General features: G+C 40.4%; 1 protein-coding gene across 1 annotated transcript; it reads left to right on the top strand.

Moving 5' to 3' along the window:
• Positions 1 to 396: 396 nt before the first annotated feature.
• On the top strand, positions 397 to 17544 carry zpld1b (zona pellucida-like domain containing 1b). The gene is made up of 10 exons (XM_061682061.1): positions 397 to 538; positions 9241 to 9461; positions 9970 to 10151; positions 11407 to 11479; positions 13617 to 13714; positions 13930 to 14010; positions 14134 to 14305; positions 14378 to 14483; positions 17107 to 17136; positions 17360 to 17544. Exons 1-10 carry the CDS (start codon positions 397 to 399, stop codon positions 17542 to 17544), a joined length of 1290 nt encoding a protein of 429 aa, XP_061538045.1.
• The last annotated feature ends 5538 nt before the right edge of the window (positions 17545 to 23082 follow it).

The following is a 23082-nucleotide window of genomic DNA, read 5'->3' as shown; positions in this document are numbered from 1 at the left end:
CATATCTGCTCGCACACAACAAAATGCAGACGGGGCTTACGATCGTCATCAAAAGTACCCCCTCGCTCCCCACCACCCTCTCCCTGGTGGGGTTGGCTTTGAAGGCATCAGTAAACGGTTAAACAGGTGTAGAAAAGAGAGCAGTGGGGGTGAAATGAGGCACGACCTGGCTTAAAAAGGTCTTGAAAAACGGGGATGTTGGTGGCCGTCATGAGCGAGTGAGGTGAGGGGGAGGGCAATAGAGGGGATTGGAGAACCCGGAGAAAGACGGTGGCACCACTTGATCGAGGTCACAGAGGGCAGTCGCCTCCGGACTTTCTCTTGCTCAGGAGAAAAACGGCACTTTTGAGCGTCCGTCCCGGGGAACGGCCGCCACGCCATGGTGACAATCTGAAGATGACGGCGGCCAAACGTCTCGCGGGTGCCCAAATGACGCCATCGTGCCTCCTCGTCCTGCTCCTGATGAGTGGCATTGCGTCTGTGTCGGCGCAGTTTAATGGATACAACTGTGATGCCAACCACCACAGCAGGTTTCCTGGTGAGGATGACGTACATCCAGCAGCCACAACATCAGGATTACTTTACATATCAGATAGATGCCTTTCCACAGATAATAATGCAAAGCTTAGATTTTTTTTTTTTTTTAATTGCCATTGTAGATTTCAGCAGTGTCGACGTGGACTGCATTAGACTGAGAGCTGTTCCTAATACTGGTGCATCTCAATAGATTTGTATATTATGGAAAATGTCAGTTATATCAGTAGTTCAATTCAAAAAGTGGAACTCATACAGATTCACTCCACACAAGGCCAAATATTTTATGATTTTGTTAGATTTTCCCTTGTTTTAACGATATTTGGAACTGCAAAAGGTTGATGATCATAGCTTACAGCTAACATTAATCCCATATTTACCCTCTCAAGAAATTAGAATATTACATAAAAACAAGCGGCCTCATAAAAAGTATTTTCACATGTATTTAATGAACCTATACAATACGAGTTTCGCTTTTTGAATTGAACAACTGAAATAAATGAACTTCTTTGACGATATATTTATTTTTTAGATGCACCTGTAACTGAGGTAACTAATACAGGTATATTAGACACAGCTCTCATTATGACGGATTTTAGTTGTACATCACTGCAAACTACAACCACTATAATATAATAAACATATTGTTAAGGTAGAGGCAGAATATTTGATACCAAGCCTGTACTGGATGTCATTATATAGTGCAAGTGGTCATAATGGTTTGGCTGATCTCATATACAGTATTTTACACACACAAAATATTAATATTGCAATGCATGGTATTGCAGTGCGGTACACTACAGTATTGATACTGTAGCATCAAGCATTGACTTTCTGGTGAAAACCACCTGGAAATGTACATAAATGTTTGTGTGTGTGTGTGTGTGTGTGTATATATATATATATACACACACACACACACACACGTTAAAGCCTCTTAAACAGACTGGATGTTATGTTAACGAGAGAAAAATTTATTTTTGTATTAATTTTTGTCAGTGTAATGTGCAAATAGAAAGTATCAATAGGTTTTCCTTCTGTAGATACACCAATACAGTAGTGTGATGTATTATACAGTAGATGGCTTCCCTCCAATATATTATGATGCAGTCGCTATATTGTGGTTTTATCGGCTTTGATGGCAAAATGTTATAATACTATAAAATGTCGTGGGTTATGATTCCCACCCTCACTAAAAGACAAAAAAAGACTCAAAACAAGGTGGAGACCCACAGAATCCAAATGAGAAGCAGTTTTAGCTGCACTCCATCATACTGACAAGTATTCATGATCATTTTAAATATTTTAATAAGGAGGGGTGCGTGACCATATTCAATTATTTAATACATTTTAATGGAACCTTTTTTTTTAGACTCACCTGTCAGTATGATGCAGTGCAGTTATAAACCAAACGTACAATATAACAGATTTGATCAAAACAAAGTAGTATTATTTTGATAAAAACAGAATTAAAAAAATAAAGATAGCATCGACATATATTGTATACAAACATCAATAAGATGGATGCCAGCTTTCCACATTGACAATCAGCGAGCCAAAATTGACGGGAACCCATTTTGGCTCTGTTTGGAAAATGCATTACAGTATTTTAATAGATCTCTCTCTCTCTCATATATATATATCCTGAGGCTCATTAATTATTATGTATTTATTTAATGCTGTAATTTTGTTTTTAATGCTGTGTTTCTAATGCTGTAATTTTGTTTTTAAACAAAACAACAATAATGATAATGATAATAATAAAGCATATAAAAAAGCAATACAAAATAAAATACAATGTCTCCTGATCCTCAATTTTGGAAATGCTGAATTAATTATTATGGATTAAGTATTTATTTGTATTTATTTTTACATAATTGTAATAATAATCATTTGCTCTGGTCGTCAGCCAATGGTTATTATTATAATGTGTGTACCCCTCCTCTTGCCCAAAGTCAGCTGGGATAGGTGCCAGCACACCCGCGGCCCTAGTGAGAATTGGTACGGAAAATGGATGGATGGATAATAATAATAACAATAATAATAATGGTAGTAGTAAATGAGCTCCCAATGCTCAGTTTGGGAAACCCTGTATCAATCTAAAAAGAAAAAAAAATCATTAAAAAAAATTGTCTCCTGATGCTTCTCATACTGTAAGACATTTCATAGGGTTTTTACAGTAAATTGCCAGTAAGTTACTGTAAACTTGAAGTAGGTTCGTCATCAGTAAAGTCATAAGATTGACGCTCCTGTCAAACATTTCCTGGTATCCACAACTAGGTCGGTAAAAATAAAAATAAAAAATGAACTCTAGACACTCCTCTTGGCAGAGTAAAAAATTACTCCACAGTGACAAAACAAAGAGTGAGGCGCATAAAACAATAAAAATGAGGCAATGAGAGATAGCCAGAGAGACGTTAAAAAAAACAAAAAACTGTGAGGCTCTACTCCATATTTACTGACCTGAATTACTTCCGTCACCATACAGATCCTTACACCTTAAATACGATTAAATAGGTAGCAACGTAAACCAAAGACATTACATCTTCTTCAGAATTATGAAGCACTATGAAATATTACTTCTAAATTATCCACATATTTTAAATACAATGAAATTAAATTATTAACTTAACACTCACTGTAAACATTAACTATTAACATTCCAACTTGTAAAGTAAAGAGTCCATCCATTTTCCATAACGATTTTCCTCACTAAGGTCACAAGCTTGCTGGAGCTTATCCCAGCTAACTCTGGGTGAGAGGTGGGGTACACCCTGAAGTGGTTGCCAGCCAATCGCAGTGAAAATAGTCCCTTTTTTTATCATAATAAACTTAAATCACTTTTTATCCACAAGTTAATTAAATCGTATTTAGGCTGCTACACGTGAATTAAAGTAAGTACAGTGTTGCCAGTAAAAAACAACAACAACAACAAACAAACAAAGAAAAAAAACACACACACACAAAAGTGGCAGGAGAGTTGTCTGAATTGGATTCTGGAGTCATGCACCACTTGATACATTGTACTCATCCACCAGACATGAATCATTCCAAGTATTGAGCAGTATTTACTGATGTTAACTTACCTGAATCAGGTGACACTCTACGACAGCAGCAATTGGTTCCTATCTCTTGACCTTACAATGAGCTCCCTCCCATGGATGAATACTGTGACCACCACGCGTATATAAAAGAAGTTCTGCAACAGTGCTGCATTGTTAGTCTCCAGTATTTCTACATAATTTATTTTTTTATCATCATTCTCTTTCTTGTATACAATTTATTTTCTTGCATGTGTACGTATGCGTGTCTTGTTAACCGAAGTGCTTAAGCACAGTGGAGCCATGAATATTACAGTGCATGCTGGGAATTATGGGCATATAGTCCAGTACATTTAGAAATTGCTATCAATTCTACAGTTATTTACTTCATACGATACAGTAAAATACTGTGAAGTGATTAATACAGCAATGAAAAATAGTTTCCACTGCACCATGGGATTTTGGTGCCATTACACACTATAAACAAAGCGTTACTATCCATCCATCCATTTTCATCATTTTGCCGCTTATCCTCACTATCCATCCATCCATTTTCTGAGCCGCTTTTCCTCACTAGGGTCGCGGGCGTGCTGGAGCCTATCCCAGCTGTCATCGGGTAGGAGGCAGGGTACACCCTGGACTGGTTGCCATCCAATCGCAGGGCACATACAAACAAACAACCATTTGCACTCACATGCACACCTACGGGCAATTTAGAGTCTCCAATTAATGCATGTTTTTGGGATGTGGGAGGAAACCGGAGTGCCCAGAGAAAACCCACGCAGGCACGGGAAGAACATGCAAATTCCACACAGGCGGGGCCGGGGATTGAACCCGGGGCCTCAGAACTGTGAGGCTGACGCTCTAACCAGTCGGCCACCGTGCCACCCTTATCCTCACTATATTTTTTTAAATAAATGTTTTTATTCATTGTGGTACTTATGAGTCACACAAAGGAAACAGGGGTTATTTTGGCTTGCAGAACTAGGCCAAATTGAGCAGTCACAAGGAAGTACATGCTTGTGTCTAATCCAGTTGATAAATCTCCAGGTAATGCTTATCTTAATTTCACTTAGCATCAGGATGTCACTATCGCACCCACAGACAGGGTTTCATGAAAACAAAGTGCAACAATAAATGTAACCTGCGAGTTAAAGAAGACACGCATTCAACGAACTAAGGGTAACATAAACACACATTATTCATGTTACGTTAAGCCTTTTCGTTCATGTACATTAAGGATTAAAATCCAAATTATGGCAACAGTTCAACATTGCATGGCTGGATGTATAGTGGGAACCACGCGGCTTCACAATTCTGCCGCTTTCAAACATAGCATTTGGCACGTCCACTAATTTATTACACAGAAGATTGTCTAATAAAATACTTCATTGTGAAATAACACAAAAAACTTATTTAACAATAAAATTCTTATATATAGGACATTACTGAATTTGTCAAAGTCTGCATTACATCCTGGTTGAGAGAAATTTCAAATTGATAAACAGTATGTAGCAGTATTATTATTATTTTTTTTATATATACAGTAATTAACATCAGTTTTAAAAAATGCAATAACTCTGGGACGTCAACCCAAATCCCATGATGCAGTTCAGTGATACAACTATATTTAACAACTGTATAATCACCTCAAAGTATTTTAGTGTGTGGTTTGTGGTAAATACCTGTAGCCTTTACAGAAATGGCTCACAGTGCTCTTAATTATTATGTATTAATTGAGGTATTTATTTGTATCTATTTTTACATAATAATAATAATAATAATAAGATCCAGGCCATTAACACCTATGAGCTGCCAGTAATCAGATACCCCGCTGGCATAATACCGTGGCCACTGGAAGAGATGCAAGCCACTGACATCAAGACAAGAAAAATCCTTACGATACACAGAGGGTTCAACCCTAAGTCCAGCAGCAGGTAGATGGGCTGTCATGGAAAGGCAAATTGAAGAAGTGGCTAACATAGAGATAACATACCAGTGGCTGGAAAAGGCTGGACTGAAAAACAGCACGGAGGCATTAATCATGGCAGCACAAGAACAGGCCCTAAACACAAGATCAAGAGAGCCTGGGGTCTACCACATTAGACAGGAACCCAAATGCAGGCTGTGCAAAGAGGCCCCAGAGACAGTGCGGCACATCACAGCAGGGTGTAAGATGCTGGCACGCAAGGTATACATGGGGTGGAATAACCAGGAAGCACAAATATTGTACCGAAAAATCTGTACCAAATATGGACTGGAGGTCCCAATCAAGATGGCAGACACCGTCCAATGTGGTTGAAAACAACCAGGCCAAAATCCTGTGGGACTTCCAGATCCAGACTGAAACTAGTGGTGGCCAACCAGTCTGACATCGTGGTGGATAAATATCAGAAGACAGCATTTGTGATGGATGCACTGTAGCAATCCTGAGTGATAGCAATATCCGGAAAAAGGAAAACGAAAAGATGGAGAAATACCAAGGAATGAAGGAAGAACTAGAGAAAATGTGGATGGTGAAGGTAATAGTGGTGCCCGTAGTGATCAGGGCGCTGGGGGCAGTAACCCACAAGCTGGGAGGATGCCTCCAGCAGATACCAGGGACAACAACCCACTTCTCCGTCCAGAGGATTGCAATACTGGGAACGGATAAGATTCTACCCAGAACTCTCAAGCTGTCAGGGCTCTGGTAGAGGACTTGCGTATTTATGTTAAGAAACAGAACTTTTACAAAAATCCATATGTTGTTCGCTACTTTCATTTATCAATGCACTATCTATTTTTAGACTTTCGTTTTCTACTTCCGCATCGGGCCCGGTTGCTACAATCCACCGTGATTACCAGTGATGTTTGAATCAGGTTCATCAATCATACGACAAAAAAGTCACATGTCCGCACACAAAGTCTTCTATTGGGCTTCGTGGGCCAATCAAAGTGAGTCGTGACAGCTGCGCGTGACTTATCTTTACAGGCTACGAAAAACAACAGCTTTAACATGCAGCGTAGTTTTGTTACTGCCCAAACTTGAACATTTCACCCCACTTCTAACTTGAGAAAACACCTGAGAGTAAGTTGCACATTTTTGCTGTTGTTTTGACTGTGCATATGGCAACATTAGCCCTATTTTATGGTCACAAGTAACTGTAAAACATGCATCTTCTGAGGTACGTTCTGGTCTCTGTCTCTCTCTCTCTCTCTCTCACACACACACACACACACAAACACAGTTTGTCAATAAGTGTGGTAAGCAAACGGCTTCTTCAGTCATTGAATGTGATCCGTTACTTCTGAATACAGCAACATAAGAGGGAGTGCATCCTTCTGCAACCAGATTAATTTTTATTTATTTTACTTAAACTTCATTTTAGGGTTAGTTAAAACAGAACATCTCTTTTGCAATGGTGACCTGGCCAAGAAGGCAACAAGTTAAACGTCAAGTCCAAGTCAGTCACATTCAAGTTTAGTTCTTTTTTTTTTCACCTCCCCTTTCAAAAATATCCATCCATTTTCTGAGCCGCTTCTCCTCACTAGGGTCGCGGGCGCGCCGGAGCCTATCCCAGCTATCTTCGGGCAGGAGGCGGGGTACAACCTGAACTGGTTGCCAGCCAATCGCAGGGCACATACAAACAAACAACCATTCGTACTCACATTCGCACTTACTGGCAATTTAGAGTTGTCAATGAACCTACCATGCATGGTTTTGGGATGTGGGAGGAAACCGGAGCGCCCGGAGAAAACCCACGCAGGCACGGGGAGAAGATGCAAACTCCACCCAGGGGGGGCCGGGGATTGAAACCCGGTCCTCAGAACTGTGAGGCAGACGCTCTAACCAGTCGTTCACCGTGCCGCCTGCCGTCAAAACGTTTTTATAACACGAAAACCTGGCATTTATACTGTAAACTTTTTATATTCACTGCATCCTTGTTCCTGTTTCTTGTAATCTGCCTGGTGAGCTTACATAATTATGCTGTTTAACAAGTACAAACAATATAGTATCAGACAATTTCTTGGAGCTGAATTTGCCTTAATTTGTTATTTTACAAAGATTTTATCTGTTTTAGCATAAGTGATAATGTTCAGCAATATCTGAATTTTATTATAACTACATATAATTTATTATAACTACATATAATATAATATAATATATATACAATTATTATAACATTATTTTATTTGACGTTCATACTCTGATTTAAAAAATAAATCAGAAGTTACGAGTTACTCAGTACTTGAGTAGTTTTTTCACTTTGTACTTTCTTACTCGTAATTATTTGGAGTACTACTTTTTGCTTTTACTTGAGCCATATTATTCTAAAGTACTCTACCCATATATATACATATATATAGTGCCACCAGAAAGTATTCACACCCCTTCACATTTTACAGATTTTGCTGTTACAGACTTACTCTAAATCTGTGTACAGTTTTCTTTAAAATAAATCAACATAAAATATCCCATGACAAAGTAAAAACATATTGCTGACACACTCCACCAATCAGGGCTTTATGGTAGAGTGGTCTGACGGAAGCCACTTCTCACGAAAAGGCTCATGCCAGCCTGCTTGTTTCTCTGGTCTGATAAAACCAAATTAGAACTTTTTGGCCTGAAATACAAGCATCATATCTGGAAAAGAAGAGGTACTGCTCATCACCTGGCTAACACCATTCCTACTGTGAAGCATGGTGCTGGCAGCTGGAACTTAGACTAGGGCGTCGATTCACTTTCCAACACGACAACGACCCGAAGCACACAGCCAAGATAACAATGGAATGGCTTCAGGAGTAGCCTGTGAATGTCCTTGAGTGGCCCAGGCGGAGCCCGGACTTGAATCCAATCGAACATCTCTGGAAAGATCTAAAAATGGCTGTCCACTGTCAGGCTGCCCATCCAGCCTGACTGACCTTGAGAGGATCTGCAGAGAACAATGGGAGACAATGCCCCAAAACAGGTGTGCCAAGCTCGTAGAATACTTATGTACCGACTATGTTTAAATGTTTACATGTACAATAAATTTGCTGAACTCTCTGAAAATATGTTTTTACTTTGTCATTATGGGATAGTTTATGTAGATTTTTTTAAAAAGAAAACTACACTCAAATCATCTTTAAAATAAGTCTGTAACATAGCAAAATGTGGAAAAAGTGAAGGGGTGTGAATACTACCTGGTGGCACTGTGTGTGTAAATATATATATATACATATACATATATATATATATATATATATATATATATATATATATATATATATATATATATATATAAAATCTGTTTATCTATATACATATATATTATTATTATTATTATATTACAGAATGGATTAAGCTAAAATTGTTCCTACTTACATGTACGTTGTATGTAAGTCTCCAAACATTGAATAAACACATAAACTGACTTTCTTTGCAGTTTAGATCAAGGCTTCCCAAAGTGAGGAACGATTGTCAGAGTAAAATGATGTAATCGTATTGTATTTTACACACTTTTTGGCAAAAGAGTTTTGGATTTCTTTTTGTTTGTTATTGTAAATTCATGCCTGTAGTGTTTTTTTTATCATCAGTTTTTGTACAGTAAAGTAATCTCATGGCAATACTGTACATGATATACTGTATTTAAGCTGTTAGCCAACTAGTATTACTTCCCATTAAAGTGCTATTGTTGTTTGGAAGGTGAGCGGGACATCACCGTGTACTGCGGTGTGCAGACCATCACGGTGAAGATCAACTTCTGCCCGGTGCTGTTCTCCGGCTACACCGACACTGACCTGGCTCTCAATGGTCACCATGGCGACGCCCAGTGCCGCGGGTTCATCAACAACAACACCTTCCCCACGGTTGTGCTGTTCAGCATCGGCCTCAGCACCCTGGAAGCATGCGGGAACAGCCTGGAGGTAAATAACACGCACAAACACATGCTCAGGCACGCACACCCACACCTACACACACAGGTATTTTGTGTTGATATAATCGATAAGTTAGCTAGTTGTTTGGCGGCACGGTGGCCGACTGGTTAGCGCGTCAGCCTCACAGTTCTGAGGACCCGGGTTCTATCCCCGGCCCCGCGTGTGTGGAGTTCGGATGTTCTCCCCGTGCCTGCGTCGGTTTTCTCTGGGCACTCCAGTTTCCTCCCACATCCCAAAAACATGCATTAATTGGAGACTCTGAATTGCCCGTAGGCATGACTGTGAGTGCGAATGGTTGTTTGTTTCTATGTGCCCTGCAATTGGCTGGCAACCAGTTCAGGGTGTACCCCGCGTCCTGCCCGATGACAGCTGGGATAGGCTCCAGCACGCCCGCGACCCTAGTGAGGAGAAGCGGCTCAGAAAATGGATGGATGGATGGATGGATAGCTCGTTGTTTATTGACTTGTGAACGACGCTTCTCTTGGTTTCTCTGTAGGTCAGCACAGCCTTCGGGCCCAACGCCTACGGGAACATCTCTCTGGTACAAATCGGGAACGTGTCGGGCTTTATTGACACCCCTGACCCGCCGACTATCATCAGCTACCTCCCTGGTTTGTTGTACAAATTCAGCTGCATCTACCCACTTGAGTACCTGGTCAATAATTCACAGCTGGCATCGTAAGTTGGCCTTTTTCTCTGCTACCTTTTTAATTAATCAATCAGGAGTTGGAACTAGGAATGGTGATTCTTCATCTCATCAAGACATTGTGGACCGTCATCGATGTTCGGTGTGGAAAAAGCCAATCTAAACAGAAAATGTGTTGTTATAGCTGCAGATGATACAAACTCCATTTTGTGTTCCATGTCAAATACAGTATAATGATTAGTAGATTAGTGGTTTGCACATCTGCCTCACAGTTCTGAGTTTGAATGTTTCCCACTGCTTTCATGAGTTTCTTGCAGGTACCCCAGCTTCCTCCCACATCCCAAAAACATTCATGTTAAGGTTCACTGAAGACTCTAAATCAGTGGTTCTCAAACTTCTTCCACCAAGTACCACCTCAGAAAATTCACCCAAAATGACCAAAATCAAAATACTGAAGTGTATTATTGGAAGCCGCTGTAACATTACACAAAATTTGAACACTGCACTTAAATACAGGAAAGTTTATAAAAATGTCTTAAATAATGATTTAATTCAAATGTATTGCACGTAAAAGTTCAATACAAATTCTACCTTAATAAATGTTAGAAAACAAACAATTCTAAAAGATTAAATGCACTTTACTACATTAAAATAAATATTTAATCCACAAACAAGAGGGAGCTATAATGGAAAAATGTATAACATACCATCTTATTTCAGTGCGTTCCTGTACCTTCAAAAATGAATGGCAACACTTGGGACTAATTCGATTATACAAGAGCAAATCCGGTTCGTATTGTCAAAACAAAAAGGAAAGGTGGAGATGTGAAACCAACTGCATGCATTTTTTTCTTGAATCATGTCATGTTGTTTTCTGTCTGACTAATTGTCTGTCTTCCTACATTATTTGTATTGGTATAAACAATTTAAATGTAGGAAGGAATAAAAATCTGTGTTTGAAAGCCTCTCTTTGCCAGACCTTCGAGATGTTCCATGTCTCCATGTCGGACTGTCTGACCTCTTTGCAAAGATAATGAATTGCGCAAGTTACTTTGTGTTCCAAGTATTTATTTCAGAATTTCGTGATTCCTAAAAAAATAAAAAAAAATAAAAAAACGTAGGCAGTTGGGTAACTTAACATTCCAGCTGCTCTTCGATTGAATACAAAAGTTGCTACGTAAAGTAAAGCCTTGAGGTGAGAAGAAGCTGTAAAGATTTATTGAAAATTTCCAGAGCCCATGTTTACTATGGCTTTCTCCTGAGCTCACGAATTGCATCTTTTCACAGCTCCTCAGCAGCCATATCCGTCAAGGACAGCAATGGCACGTTTGTGAGCACACTGAGTCTCGTGTTGTACAATGTGAGTGAGTATGCTTGTTCTGCTTCATTGCACGTCAACTTTTCGACTTCAAGTTGAGATCTTTTTTGGGTTATGAGGTTCAGAAGAATCAATATTCGCCCAAGTGTATACCTATTTCATATGGGTGTAGAATATTTTATTTCTGTCGTTTTTTCAACTGGAGACCCAAGTTAGAGCTTTGACTCGTCGCCAGGATCTAAACTTGCTAAAGTACATCATGCCTTGTCATAAACCGGATATATAGATAAAAACGAACAATATAGAATTAAATAGATGTGAATTTATTACTATGAATATTAATTAAAAATGCCATTTGACAAAATGCCAAACTGTATGTTTGCTTGAGGATCAATAAAATACCTGACAGTCAGAGGTCCAACTACAAATGACCTTAGGAGCCTCATTAGCATTAATAAATTGCACAGGGCAATTGTTATTATAATTATTAAATATTGTCATAAAAAGTACACTTCATTTCAAATGTTAAAAACATGGAAATGAAATGAAACTAAAATGAATTTCGGTGTAAACCTAATCTATAATTTTTTTGGTCTTCTTCAATCACATTATTTTTCATCATACAGTATCCTGTATATTACATTTCTTTTAAAAAGATTCGTCAATTGATTTTTTTAAATTATTATCAGTACTATTAACAGATTTTTTTGTATTGCAATAAATATGGTTGCTATAGTGTAGTTCAAACATCTGATACTTTTAATAGAAAATTATATTTATATTTTATTCTACAAGTACCCATAATAGTTTTTTCTATTGTTTCTATTGCTATTATTCTGATATGAAATATAGTACAGTAATGATTAAAAAATGAATATTGAATTTTCAGTTAAAATGTTCTAAAAGTATATTTGTATTTTATATGTCCCCAGAATAATCAAGTATTGTTTCTCTCTGGTTTGAAGTGTTAAACAAATTTCAAAAGCAGCATTCCTATATCGTCATCATCATCGTTCGTGCTGCCCATTCACCGCCTCGCCAATGGCGAATTGAAACAGGAGTGTGGCGAAGCAAATATTGCCCACATTCGCCATCAAAATTCCGTGCGTCAAAACTCAAAAGCTCTTTGTGATAAAAGTTAAAGTGAGCACGCTCATTCTGGTGTGTGTGAACGGTGTTAGGGGTTTAGTTTTTCCCTCACTTCGTAAAATGCTTCAATCCCTCGTCCAGCTGGCTGGCTAAGTAGTCTGGCTCACGGCCTTTCCCAGCTGCGCATCGGGGAAGATAAGACCCGATGCAGCCGAATTGCACCATGCGTATTTATTACCTCGACGTACGTTTGAAGTGTCGGAGGTCAATGTGTCATGCAATTCACATTAGTTCTTGCAGCTAGCTAACTGCCTTCTTCCTCAACGCACGAGCCGGTAATTCCACTTTTGTTGTCATGCCGAGCGGCGGCGGCGGTGCTAGCTAGCTAGCTAGCTAGTCAGTCATTTGGTGGCCCGAGGGGGTTAGTCATTTGGGGACCCAAGGCAAAGATAGTCATTGCCTAAGAGGTTTCATGACCCAGTGCTAACCCTGCATTAGTTTTATTAAGTGAAATCATTTATCCCTCTCGATTGTCAGAAAAATATATGCCTTTGCACTTATAAAATGTTATTCTTTGTGAATCATACAATTTTTGGTTTTGGTGCGTGGACAAAAATGTTGATCTTCTTCCGGTCTCTCCCAAATATTGTATTATCATTTTACTATGAGACAAAGCAAGATGTCTGTGATTGGCGTGGTCCCAGTTGCATGAGGCAGATGATAACTGCCTGTTCATGTGTGTATATATGACCTCGAGAAATAGTCGTACAATTTTTAGCAGCAGCCATCTTGGTTGTAATTGAACTGTCTCCTTGCATTTGATGGTTTTATTAAATTGTTTCGCTCATTGTTCTCGAAGTGCCTGTCCTGTCTCTTGTCTTCTAAAGGGTTAACCTTTTTTGACTGACAGCTTTGAATATGGGTATTGCCATCAAGTCACAAATACAGTATTAAATTACTAAAAAAAATAAAAATAAAAAATAAAAATAATAATAAAATGATTAAATGCGTGCATGAATGCATCCAATAAACCTTTCTGAAAAAAAAAATTCTAAGCAAATGATGTCTAATTATATATATTTTCGTGTAGGATTCAACGTACAACCAAATGCTTTCCATCCCCATGGCTGGACTGGCTTTGAAAACCAGAGTGTTTGCTGCAGTCAAGGCCACAAACCTGGACAAACGGTACCATGAAGCGGTTATTTAACGCCATCTCAATTCTAAAGACGTGAAATGAATGAAAATAACTCAATGGCTGATGGAATTGACTCGGCCATTATGATATTATACAACACAGAGGCGCCAGGCCGTGACAGAAGGAGAAAGGCCCATGTGTGCTTTCCCATGTGCAGTTGGATGGCTATCTGCCATCCCTATCTCACAGTTTTGTCCCCCTGCAGTTGGAACATCTTGATGGACTACTGTTACACAACCCCCTCAGGGAATCCTAATGATGAACTCCGCTACGACCTTTTCCTGGGGTAATCCGACTTCTCCGTGAACCACAAAAGTGGGGCTATTAGCCATTCATGTCCATCCCAGCTGAATGCAACAATGTCTGAACGTCATATCGCATGCGTGGCGCTCTCTCTGTTTTGGCACAGCTGCTACAAAGACCCTCAGACCACTGTTTTCGAGAACGGAAAGAGTCAGATGGGCCGCTTTTCCTTTGAAGTCTTCCGTTTTGTGAAACACCGGCACCAGAAGATGTCCACGGTCTTCCTGCATTGCGTCACCAAGCTGTGCAAGAGCGACGACTGCGTCATGCTCATGCCGGTATGTCCTAAACAACCACCGCTGCCAGACCCCAATTTGGGATCCCAGGATCACCAATTACGCGTTTGGCAGATTTGCGGTCGACGTCGAAGGCGGGACGAAGGGGCCAGCCTCGGTTCGCCTCCAGCCGCCAGTGGGAGTGCCATCATTAGCGCTGGACCAATCATCACCAGGAGTGGTATGAACTCACTCTTTTGCATTATGTTTAGATATTAGGTCCAACACATTTGGTAGGTACTGTATGGAGTACTAACATAACAAATCCATAAGATTCATTAATTGGGATCTGTAAAACCTCTAATCTTGACAGTTTCGTATTGAGGTGTGCGTGGCTGTAGGTGACGTCTTTTTTGTCTTCTCAAGGCCCGCCAAATGGAACTGAAGTGGACCATTACGAAAAAATTACAATTGGCGACTCTTCACCGCACACCAAGCGATTGAGGTCCACATGCCTACTGACACGCTGCAATGGAAAAACTGCCACCCGTCATCGGGTTTTAGGCTCCAAATGCAGTATACTGTACTATACTGTATTCGATTTCTAATGAACCACAAAAACATGGCACATTTGTCAATGAAAAAGTAGATTGCCAAAAAGAGAGGAAACCAGAGACAATAAAGGAGAAAGTGTGGATATATTGAGAGGCCCATTCACTGACTGCATCCGTGCACTCGCCACGCTTGCTTTCTAGCCACAGGTACAAAATAAATTATATAGTCGAGTATTATTGTGAAACACAATATATACGCTCTAAATACTGTATTGGTATGGCTGGGTCTCACTTACACTTAGAACATGGAAAACCTTTTGTTTTTGTGAAAGCCCATGTGCATTTCTGATTGGCTGTTAACATCCGCAACATTGTGGCGCTGTTTACTGGAGATTAAAATTTTGATTTGCAGCAAAACCAGTGGCCAGTCGGCCACTCATGAAAACTAGTCGTCGAACCCCAAACAGTAAGTGACAATTTAGATGGGTTCGGCCACATCGCTCGGAGCACTGCTAGTGGCAGCCAAGTACTCAATTTTATCTCAAAGACATGATTAATCAAAAATCAATACCACAAAATCAACAGAATTCTTAACAATGATTGAACCCATTGGTTTATTGTCATCCCTATCCTACAGTAGCACTTTTCAGCACCCTTCTTTTGGGGTACCACCTGTAGCGGTATGGCACATAAAGCTTCCTGCACACTGGCGCTATCTGCTGAGCAAAACTCATTAGTCCGTTTGCTCAGCAGATATCTCGCTGAGTATGGGTAATTGTCGGTGAGTTTTCTGCCTCACATGGCCTTGAGACAAATAGCTAACATATTTGATATTTTTCTCCTCATAAGGTCAAAAACTCACAGTGTGCGCGCTACTTGAGGTACAGTATGTGCTGAGGGCAGAAATTCAGGTGGCTAATCAAAACGTATCCTCAGTTCCCGATGTCAAGATGGTGGACCCCTGCGTTGTTGTCGGCAGCTACATATTATAGGATAAATTGGTTGATATGTGGCCAGACGTTGCCTCGTACAATTTCATGAAACTGAAGACACTGAAAAAACTTTGTCCCTCCTCATATTATGAATTAATTTTTCCCATCTGCCGACATATCAACCAATGTATTCTCTCATTCTAAGATCTAGTCGCTGACAACTTTGCCTGGGGCCGCCATACTTAAATCAGGTGGCCAGACAATGCCTTTTGATTGGCTACCTGAATTGCCACCCTTAGCAGGTAGCCCAAGTAGCATGCACACGGTGAGTTTTTCACCTCTCGAGGCAAAAAATATCAAATGTGTTCGATATTTCATGAGGCAGAAAACCCACTGAAAATCATGTGCACGCAGTGAGCTATCTCAAATGACTTCTTTCTCATCAGATAGAACCAGTGTGCGGCAGGCTTAAAGGGCTGGAGTGAGGCACTTGCCAGCTCCTCAGCAAGCGAAGTCTCTCTTGGCTGTTCAAAAAGTGTCCAGCCCTGCAATTACTGTGTTATGGGGTGAAATTTTTGGGGTATATTAAGGGTTTAAATTATTCTTATTGACCAGTGATTAACAAAATGTGCTACGTGGGCTCTCTCGAGTGGTATGTGAAAGAATCGCTGCCTAATTACAGTTCAGTTGTATTTAACTTAAGTGCAATACATTTGCATTTAGTCTTTCAGAACTCTCTTTTTAAACATTTATTTATGTACACTTTTTATGTAACTTATATGTGTGATGGATTTTATTGGAATAAGTACTGTTTTTTTTTTCATTTTTCTATTGTTAATGTTCAAACATAAGGTTGCATAAGATTACAGAAGTTTACAATAATATTAAATAAACATTTTAGGAATAAAAACTTGTTTTTCGGGGTTCAATTACACTTAGGCCTACGATGCGATTTTTTTTAATGTTAGTCATGTTTGTGATACTCGGAGAACAAAGTATTTTTTTATTTATTTTTTGGTGTTAAAGTTCAGGAACCACTAACATGGTGTGTATGGTATGGTATCAGTTTTTTGTCAGTCCTCAATATATGTGGAACATACAGAAGGCTGAAATTGCTTTTCAAAAGGCCACTTTCATAAAAAAATGCTGAGAACATAAACCATAAAGTCAAAGACAGCAAACATAAATTCATACATCCTCTTTGTTGTATGAAGCGGATATAGATGAAAGAGAAGGTCTACAGCCACCCTCCCCCGTCGATCATAGATGTTGCGATCACAGCACACATGACTGATTAATTAAATTACGCTAACGAGCTGCAGACTTTAACAGGAGTGAAAGTGAATGTAAAAAATAATCACTTGTGATTTTATTCCAGATGATACTCCCGTCAACAGCACTCAACCTGGTAAGAAGCCTAACACAGTGTTTACGAAACACACAAAATGGTTTAAGATGATTTTCTGGGATGGTGAGAATGATGATACAGGTTACTAATGGAAATTGCTGTTTTTTTTTAAGTTTTCTTGGCAGAACAACAACAAGGCGGGGTCATGATAAATTCATGTCAAAGCAGGTTATCTGTTTTATGTTTTTTTGCAATGTTAACACAGTATTTTTTTACCTCACAGTCCCAGGTGACCCCTCCCACCTGATGAACCCAGTGACCACTGCGCTAATCTCAGGTGTGATCATCCTGGGCGGGATGAGCGTTGGCTTCGTATTGCTGTCGCTGCGTCTCCTGCAGAAGTCACGCCTCCCGTCCTCTTCCTCAGCTGCTGGAGCCTCTGGAGCTTGGAACCCTGCTTTTAAATGAGCACATTAAATTATCAATACATCACAGTGAATTAATTTGCACACACATCACTAAATGTGTGTTTCAGGTGTTGTGTACCCCCTTAATTATTGACATCCGCTGAAAAATTTGATTTTGAGTAGATTTAAAAAAAAAAAAAAAAAAAAAAAAGAACTTTAACTTAGATAATTAGAATTTTTATAAGGCAGGACTAGAAAAAAAATAATTTGGCTTATTTTGATGGGTGAATCCATGCCATTACTATTACTATGATGTTGATGATCGCAATAAACCATAAAGTATAGAAGGAGCACGATTTAAAATTAGGTAATTGGATTTTATTTTATTGATAATAAATCTAAAAAAAATTGGATTTTTTTAAAGATTTTTTTAATATCTTAGATTTTTTTAAAAACTTTTTTAAACAACACATCTCGCTTGTTTTAATTGTTGAATACTCTGAATTAAAAAAAATCTTACATGTTAATGTGGATGTATGTATATATGTACGTATGTATGTATGCATGCATGTATGTATTATGTTAAAAAAAGCACAAAACATTTGTAATGATGAAGATGATAATTATATACTATTATTGTTATTATTGTTATTCATATGAATATTTGAAAATGAATAAATTTACTGTAATAGTTGAATGTGTAATATAATACAATTATTATATACAGTGGCTATAAAAAAAAGCCTCCACAAAATGTCAGATTTTTGTGATATAAAGGAATTAGACCAAGGTAAATAATTGCAAAACTTTTTCACCATTAATGTGACCTAAAACATGTAAAACTAAATCGTTTTACAAAAAAAAACGATTTAGTTTTAGGAACGCCCCCCCCGATCAGAACCCGAGCGGTGTTCTGTTATTGGATTTCTGTGCTCATCACGGATTGTCGTTAACGAACACCATCCATCCATCCATCCATCCATTTTCTGAGCCGCTTATCCTCACTAGGGTCGCGGGCGTGCTGGAGCCTATCCCAGCTGTCATCGGGCAGGAGGCGGGGTACACCCTGAACTGGTTGCCAGCCAATCGCAGGGCACATACAAACAGACAACCATTCGCACTCACATGCACACCTACGGGCAATTTAGAGTCTCCAATTTATGCATGTTTTTGGGATGTGGGAGGAAACCGGAGTGCCCGGAGAAAACCCACGCAGGCACGGGGAGAACATGCAAACTCCACACAGGCGGGACCGGGGATTGAACCCGGGTCCTCAGAACTGTGAGGCTGACGCTCTAACCAGTCGGCCACCGTGCCATAACGAACACCATGTTCAAGCAGAAGGGTGTCCACACGTGCACTTGGCACCAGGACACCCTAGGTCGCTGTTCGATGATCGACTTTGTGGTCGTGTCATCGGACTTGCGGCCGCATTTCTTGGACACTCGGGTGAAGAGTGGGGTGGAGCTGTCAACTGATCTCCATCTGGTGGTGAGTTGGCTCCGATGGTGGGGGAAGATGCCGGACCGACGTGGGAGGGCCAAACGTATTGTGAGGGTCTGCTGGGAACGTCTGGCAGAATCCCCTGTCAGAATGAGTTTCAACACCCACCTCCGAGAGAACTTTGCTCATGTTCTGGGGGAGGCGGGGGACATCGAGTCCGAGTGGACCATGTTCCACGCCGCCATTGCTGAGGTGGCTGACCGGAGCTGTGGCCGTAAGGTGGTCGGTGCCTGTCGTGGCGGCAATCCCCAAACCCGTTGGTGGACACCAACAGTGAGGGATGCCGTCAAGCTGAAGAAGGAGTCCTAACGGGCCTTTTTGGCCTGTGGGACTCCTGAGGCAACTGATGGGTACCGGCTGGCCAAGCGGAATGCACCTTTGGTGGTTGCTGAACCAAAACTCGGACCATTGGAGAAATTCTGAGAGGCCATGGAGAAAGACCTCCGGACGGCTTTGAGGAAATTCTGGTCCACCATCCGGCATCTCAGGAGGGGGAAGCAATGCACAATCAACACTGTGTATAGTGGGGATGGCCAAAAGAACAAGATTGCGGATACAAGCGGCCCAAATGAGTTTCCTCCGCAGGGTGTCCGGGCTCTCCCTTAGCGATAGGGAGAGAAGCTCGGTCATCAGAGTAGAGCCGCTGCTCCTCCACATTAAGAGGAGCCAGATGAGGTGCCTGGGGCATCTGATTCGGATGCCTCCCGGACACCTCCCTGGTGAGTTGTTCCGGGCATGTCCCACCGGGAGGAGACCCCGGGGACAACCCAGGACACGCTGGAGAGACTACGTCTCTCGGCTGGCCTGGAAATGCCTTGGGATCCCCCCGGAACAGCTGGATAAAGTGGCTGGGGAGAGGGAAGTCTGGGCGTCCTTGCTAAAGCTACTGCCCCCGTGACCCGACCTTGGATAAGCAGTAGAAAATGGATGGATGGATTAATATTTTTGAGAGGGAAAGTAAGAATAAACAACGGAGATAATGTGGTTGCACAAGTGTGTACAACTGGGGATGTGGCTTTGTGTTCTAGTAGGGTTTTCCTAACAACATTTTAGCTTTCTTGCAAAACCAAAAAGGTTTTGTGTTCACATTGACTTGCATTTCAAAATGTTCAGAATTCCCTCCACCTTGACTAAGGCCCCAATTCCAGATGAAGAAAAACAACCCCAAGGTGTCATGATGTCTCCAATATGCTTCACTGTAGGTATGCTGTTTTTCTGGTGGTGAGTAGTGTCGTGTTTGAACCGCTTGGAATTATGGTAAAAAAGTTAACATATTTTCCCACATGTATTTGGAAGATTTTGTAGACTTTTTATATCAACTCTTAACTCTTTAATGTATTTCAATTAATATTTTCATACCAAGCAGTTATTACCGTAACTATTTAAACATACAAATAATTACGTTCCGTTAATGTTCATTATTTAAGTGTTTGACCAAAGGTACACATTTCCTACCCATTCCCCACAATAAGAAGCTCAAAACAAAGCAAATTTTCTTTAATATTTGAGTTTTCAGCAATTACTTTATGGGATTTAATGTGAATTTATGATTTTTCTCAATTTGTTAGACTTTTCTCAAATGGCTACAATACAGAATACTCCTGCCCTTGATGATTGCTGGACTTAACTTTCCAATTTTCACCAGATTGATTTTCCTTTGCAAAGACCCGTATAATAAAAGTCTGGACCTCACGTGCATGACTGGCTGCACTCTACTGTAATCCAGACTTTCAACAGCTATGATATGAGCATGTCTCAATCAAACCCAAGAAAAGAAGGAACAAGTGGAGCGAATACTGTGGTCACCCTTGCCTCGGGTTACTAAAATTTTCTCCCAAAAGTGGGCACGGGGAAGAAGAACGAAGAAGACTCGCATGGAGCCACATCATCACGTCATGGCTTGGATGCTGACGGAAACGCCCATCCTTCATCTTGACCCAGATCCGAGCTTTCCCTTGTCAGGTGGCTCAGCTGACAAGATCAGCTTACGTTACTATTGCTCACTCTCTTGCACTGATCTTGAATTTGTACACACTCATTGTACAGAAAATGAACTGTTCATGTTCTCCACGAACTGAGCTTCAAAAGAACTCTGATTCAATGTACCACGCAAAAAGCTGTCATCCAGCCACATTAAATGTCATCAAACACATTAGAAGACAACAGGCCCTCTTCTCTCCTTTGTGTCCCGGTTGAATAGTCAGCATACATACCTTCCTTGATTAAATTTCACATTAGTAACTAAAGCAAGCATGCATTCAAAAGAACCTTATGCTCATTGTTAAAGCGGTCCTGTGTTGGGTTTCATCATTTGCCTCCAGGAGACCACCACAGAGCCTCAATGTGACAAAAACCTAACTGTTCACGCCAAAACCCCGCTAATGTGTTATTGACCCATTTCTTGTCCAATCCAAAAACAGTCCTCAAAACAGTAGTCAGGTCACTACGTATAAAACCAACTCCATCGCATGCTCACCTCCCAAACAAGGCAAAGAGACAGAGGTAGGTTAGATCCCTACACACTTTCCGCAAATGGATCTTGCACCCTAATCTGAGATGCCTTTGCTGGATTGATCTCTTTCTGAAGTGACATTTGTGTTTCTCCCTCATCTTTCTCACACAGAGGCTGAGCGGTGGGAGATGGCTTTGAACAGCTTCCTCATCCTGACCTCACTGTGGATTGCGGGCCGAAAGACCCTCAGCCTATCTAACTGCGGATCTTACGCCAGATGACCAGGTGAGGTTGCCTTCAACCTTGAGCGGGCATGCATTGCTTTTAGTTTAGATGCACACCTTCAGGGATGCTGTACTGACTTCACATATTGATCCACTACATGTTGACAAATGGGCTGATAGATATTTGCAGCTGAAACTGTATTGTTAAAATCAAGTTCACTGTTCGATTCAATTTCTATGTTTATATTCTGATGTCCTAAAGTTGACTAAAGTTCTCTATTAATAATAATTAAGGCTCTTGGGTACAATTCTTTTGATCAACTCTAAGAACTGTAATGCCACAGCAGAGATGCTTTTGGAGGTAACTCAGCTTTCCATATCTTACGTCATGTCACACTTCTTTAGACAGCAAACTACTGGTGCTCCTTGATTTACAATGGGGTTCTGTTTTTACATTGGTGACATAATCGTAATTTTTGGAACGCAACATAGTCCATCACTAACCTACACTAATGCAGTAGTAAATAATTGTATGAAAAATATGTAACATAAAAGAATCAAATGAAAAAGTATTTTTCATTATGCGCTATTTGCAACCTCAAAATATTGTATGTCACTGAATCAACAGCGCCTCTGCAGGTTGTAGCATACATGATTAATGAACAAGCAATACCACACAACAGAATTCCTAACACTCAATCAATTATTGTGACCATCTCTACGAACAATCATGAGCACTATCTTAATACAATCAAATACAATCAGTGCCTTTTTATCTTGTCACCATCAGAATACACTGATATTAAAGTGGTGTGCGACACCTCCGCCATTGACCTCGCTATCCAAGTATGCCTTGTGGTCTACACTGGCTACAATGCTAGTTTACTGATCCTCAACCACATTGTGAGCAATTCAGACTGTCAGGGTAGCCTGGATGAGTTGGTGGCACCCCCCGTGGTCAGATTCAGCTTCCCCATACGAGAGGGAAACGACTGCGGGAGTAACTTCTTAGTAAGTGCATGGTGCACGAGCTAAAAGAACGAGAGCTCTAGGTTAGGGTCGATTTAAAAAGTCCTGTTTCCAATGAATTACTCTTCAGACCACAAGTGGACCAGGAACAGGCATATCATGCCACAGGAGGGCATTGAGTTGATAAAAAAGATCTATGTGGAAGTGGTTGCATCCAACCTGATGTCGCAGTAAGAACCTTTAGCATTCTGGTTGGGACCAGGGCCTGTGTTGATCAAACCCTTCGTCATTCAAATGTTCTGCAGAGTGTAGTTTTATTGATCAGGTGGTTTGATAAATGCAGGTATCGGATACTTCCTGGGTGCTTTGCCTTTGTCTTCTCTTGTCTGCAACCACATGGCTCTTGATAGCTTGTAAATTTGAGGATTCCGCCTGTGACCTGGAGTCTGAC

This window comes from Phycodurus eques, chromosome 7 (assembly GCF_024500275.1).
Source record: "Phycodurus eques isolate BA_2022a chromosome 7, UOR_Pequ_1.1, whole genome shotgun sequence".
In the NCBI taxonomy this organism is placed as follows: domain Eukaryota; kingdom Metazoa; phylum Chordata; class Actinopteri; order Syngnathiformes; family Syngnathidae; genus Phycodurus; species Phycodurus eques.
Note: the sequence above shows the minus strand (reverse complement) of the source record. Positions and strands in the feature narration are given on the sequence as shown.

Coding starts and splice junctions, on each gene's coding strand:
- zpld1b (XM_061682061.1), top strand. CDS start 397: ATGACGGCGGCCAAACGTCTCGCGGGTGCCCAAATGACGCCATCGTGC. Junction 13,715..13,929: donor GCCACAAACCTGGACAAACG/GTACCATGAAGC, acceptor GTCCCCCTGCAG/TTGGAACATCTTGATGGACT. Junction 14,306..14,377: donor ACTGCGTCATGCTCATGCCG/GTATGTCCTAAA, acceptor CGCGTTTGGCAG/ATTTGCGGTCGACGTCGAAG.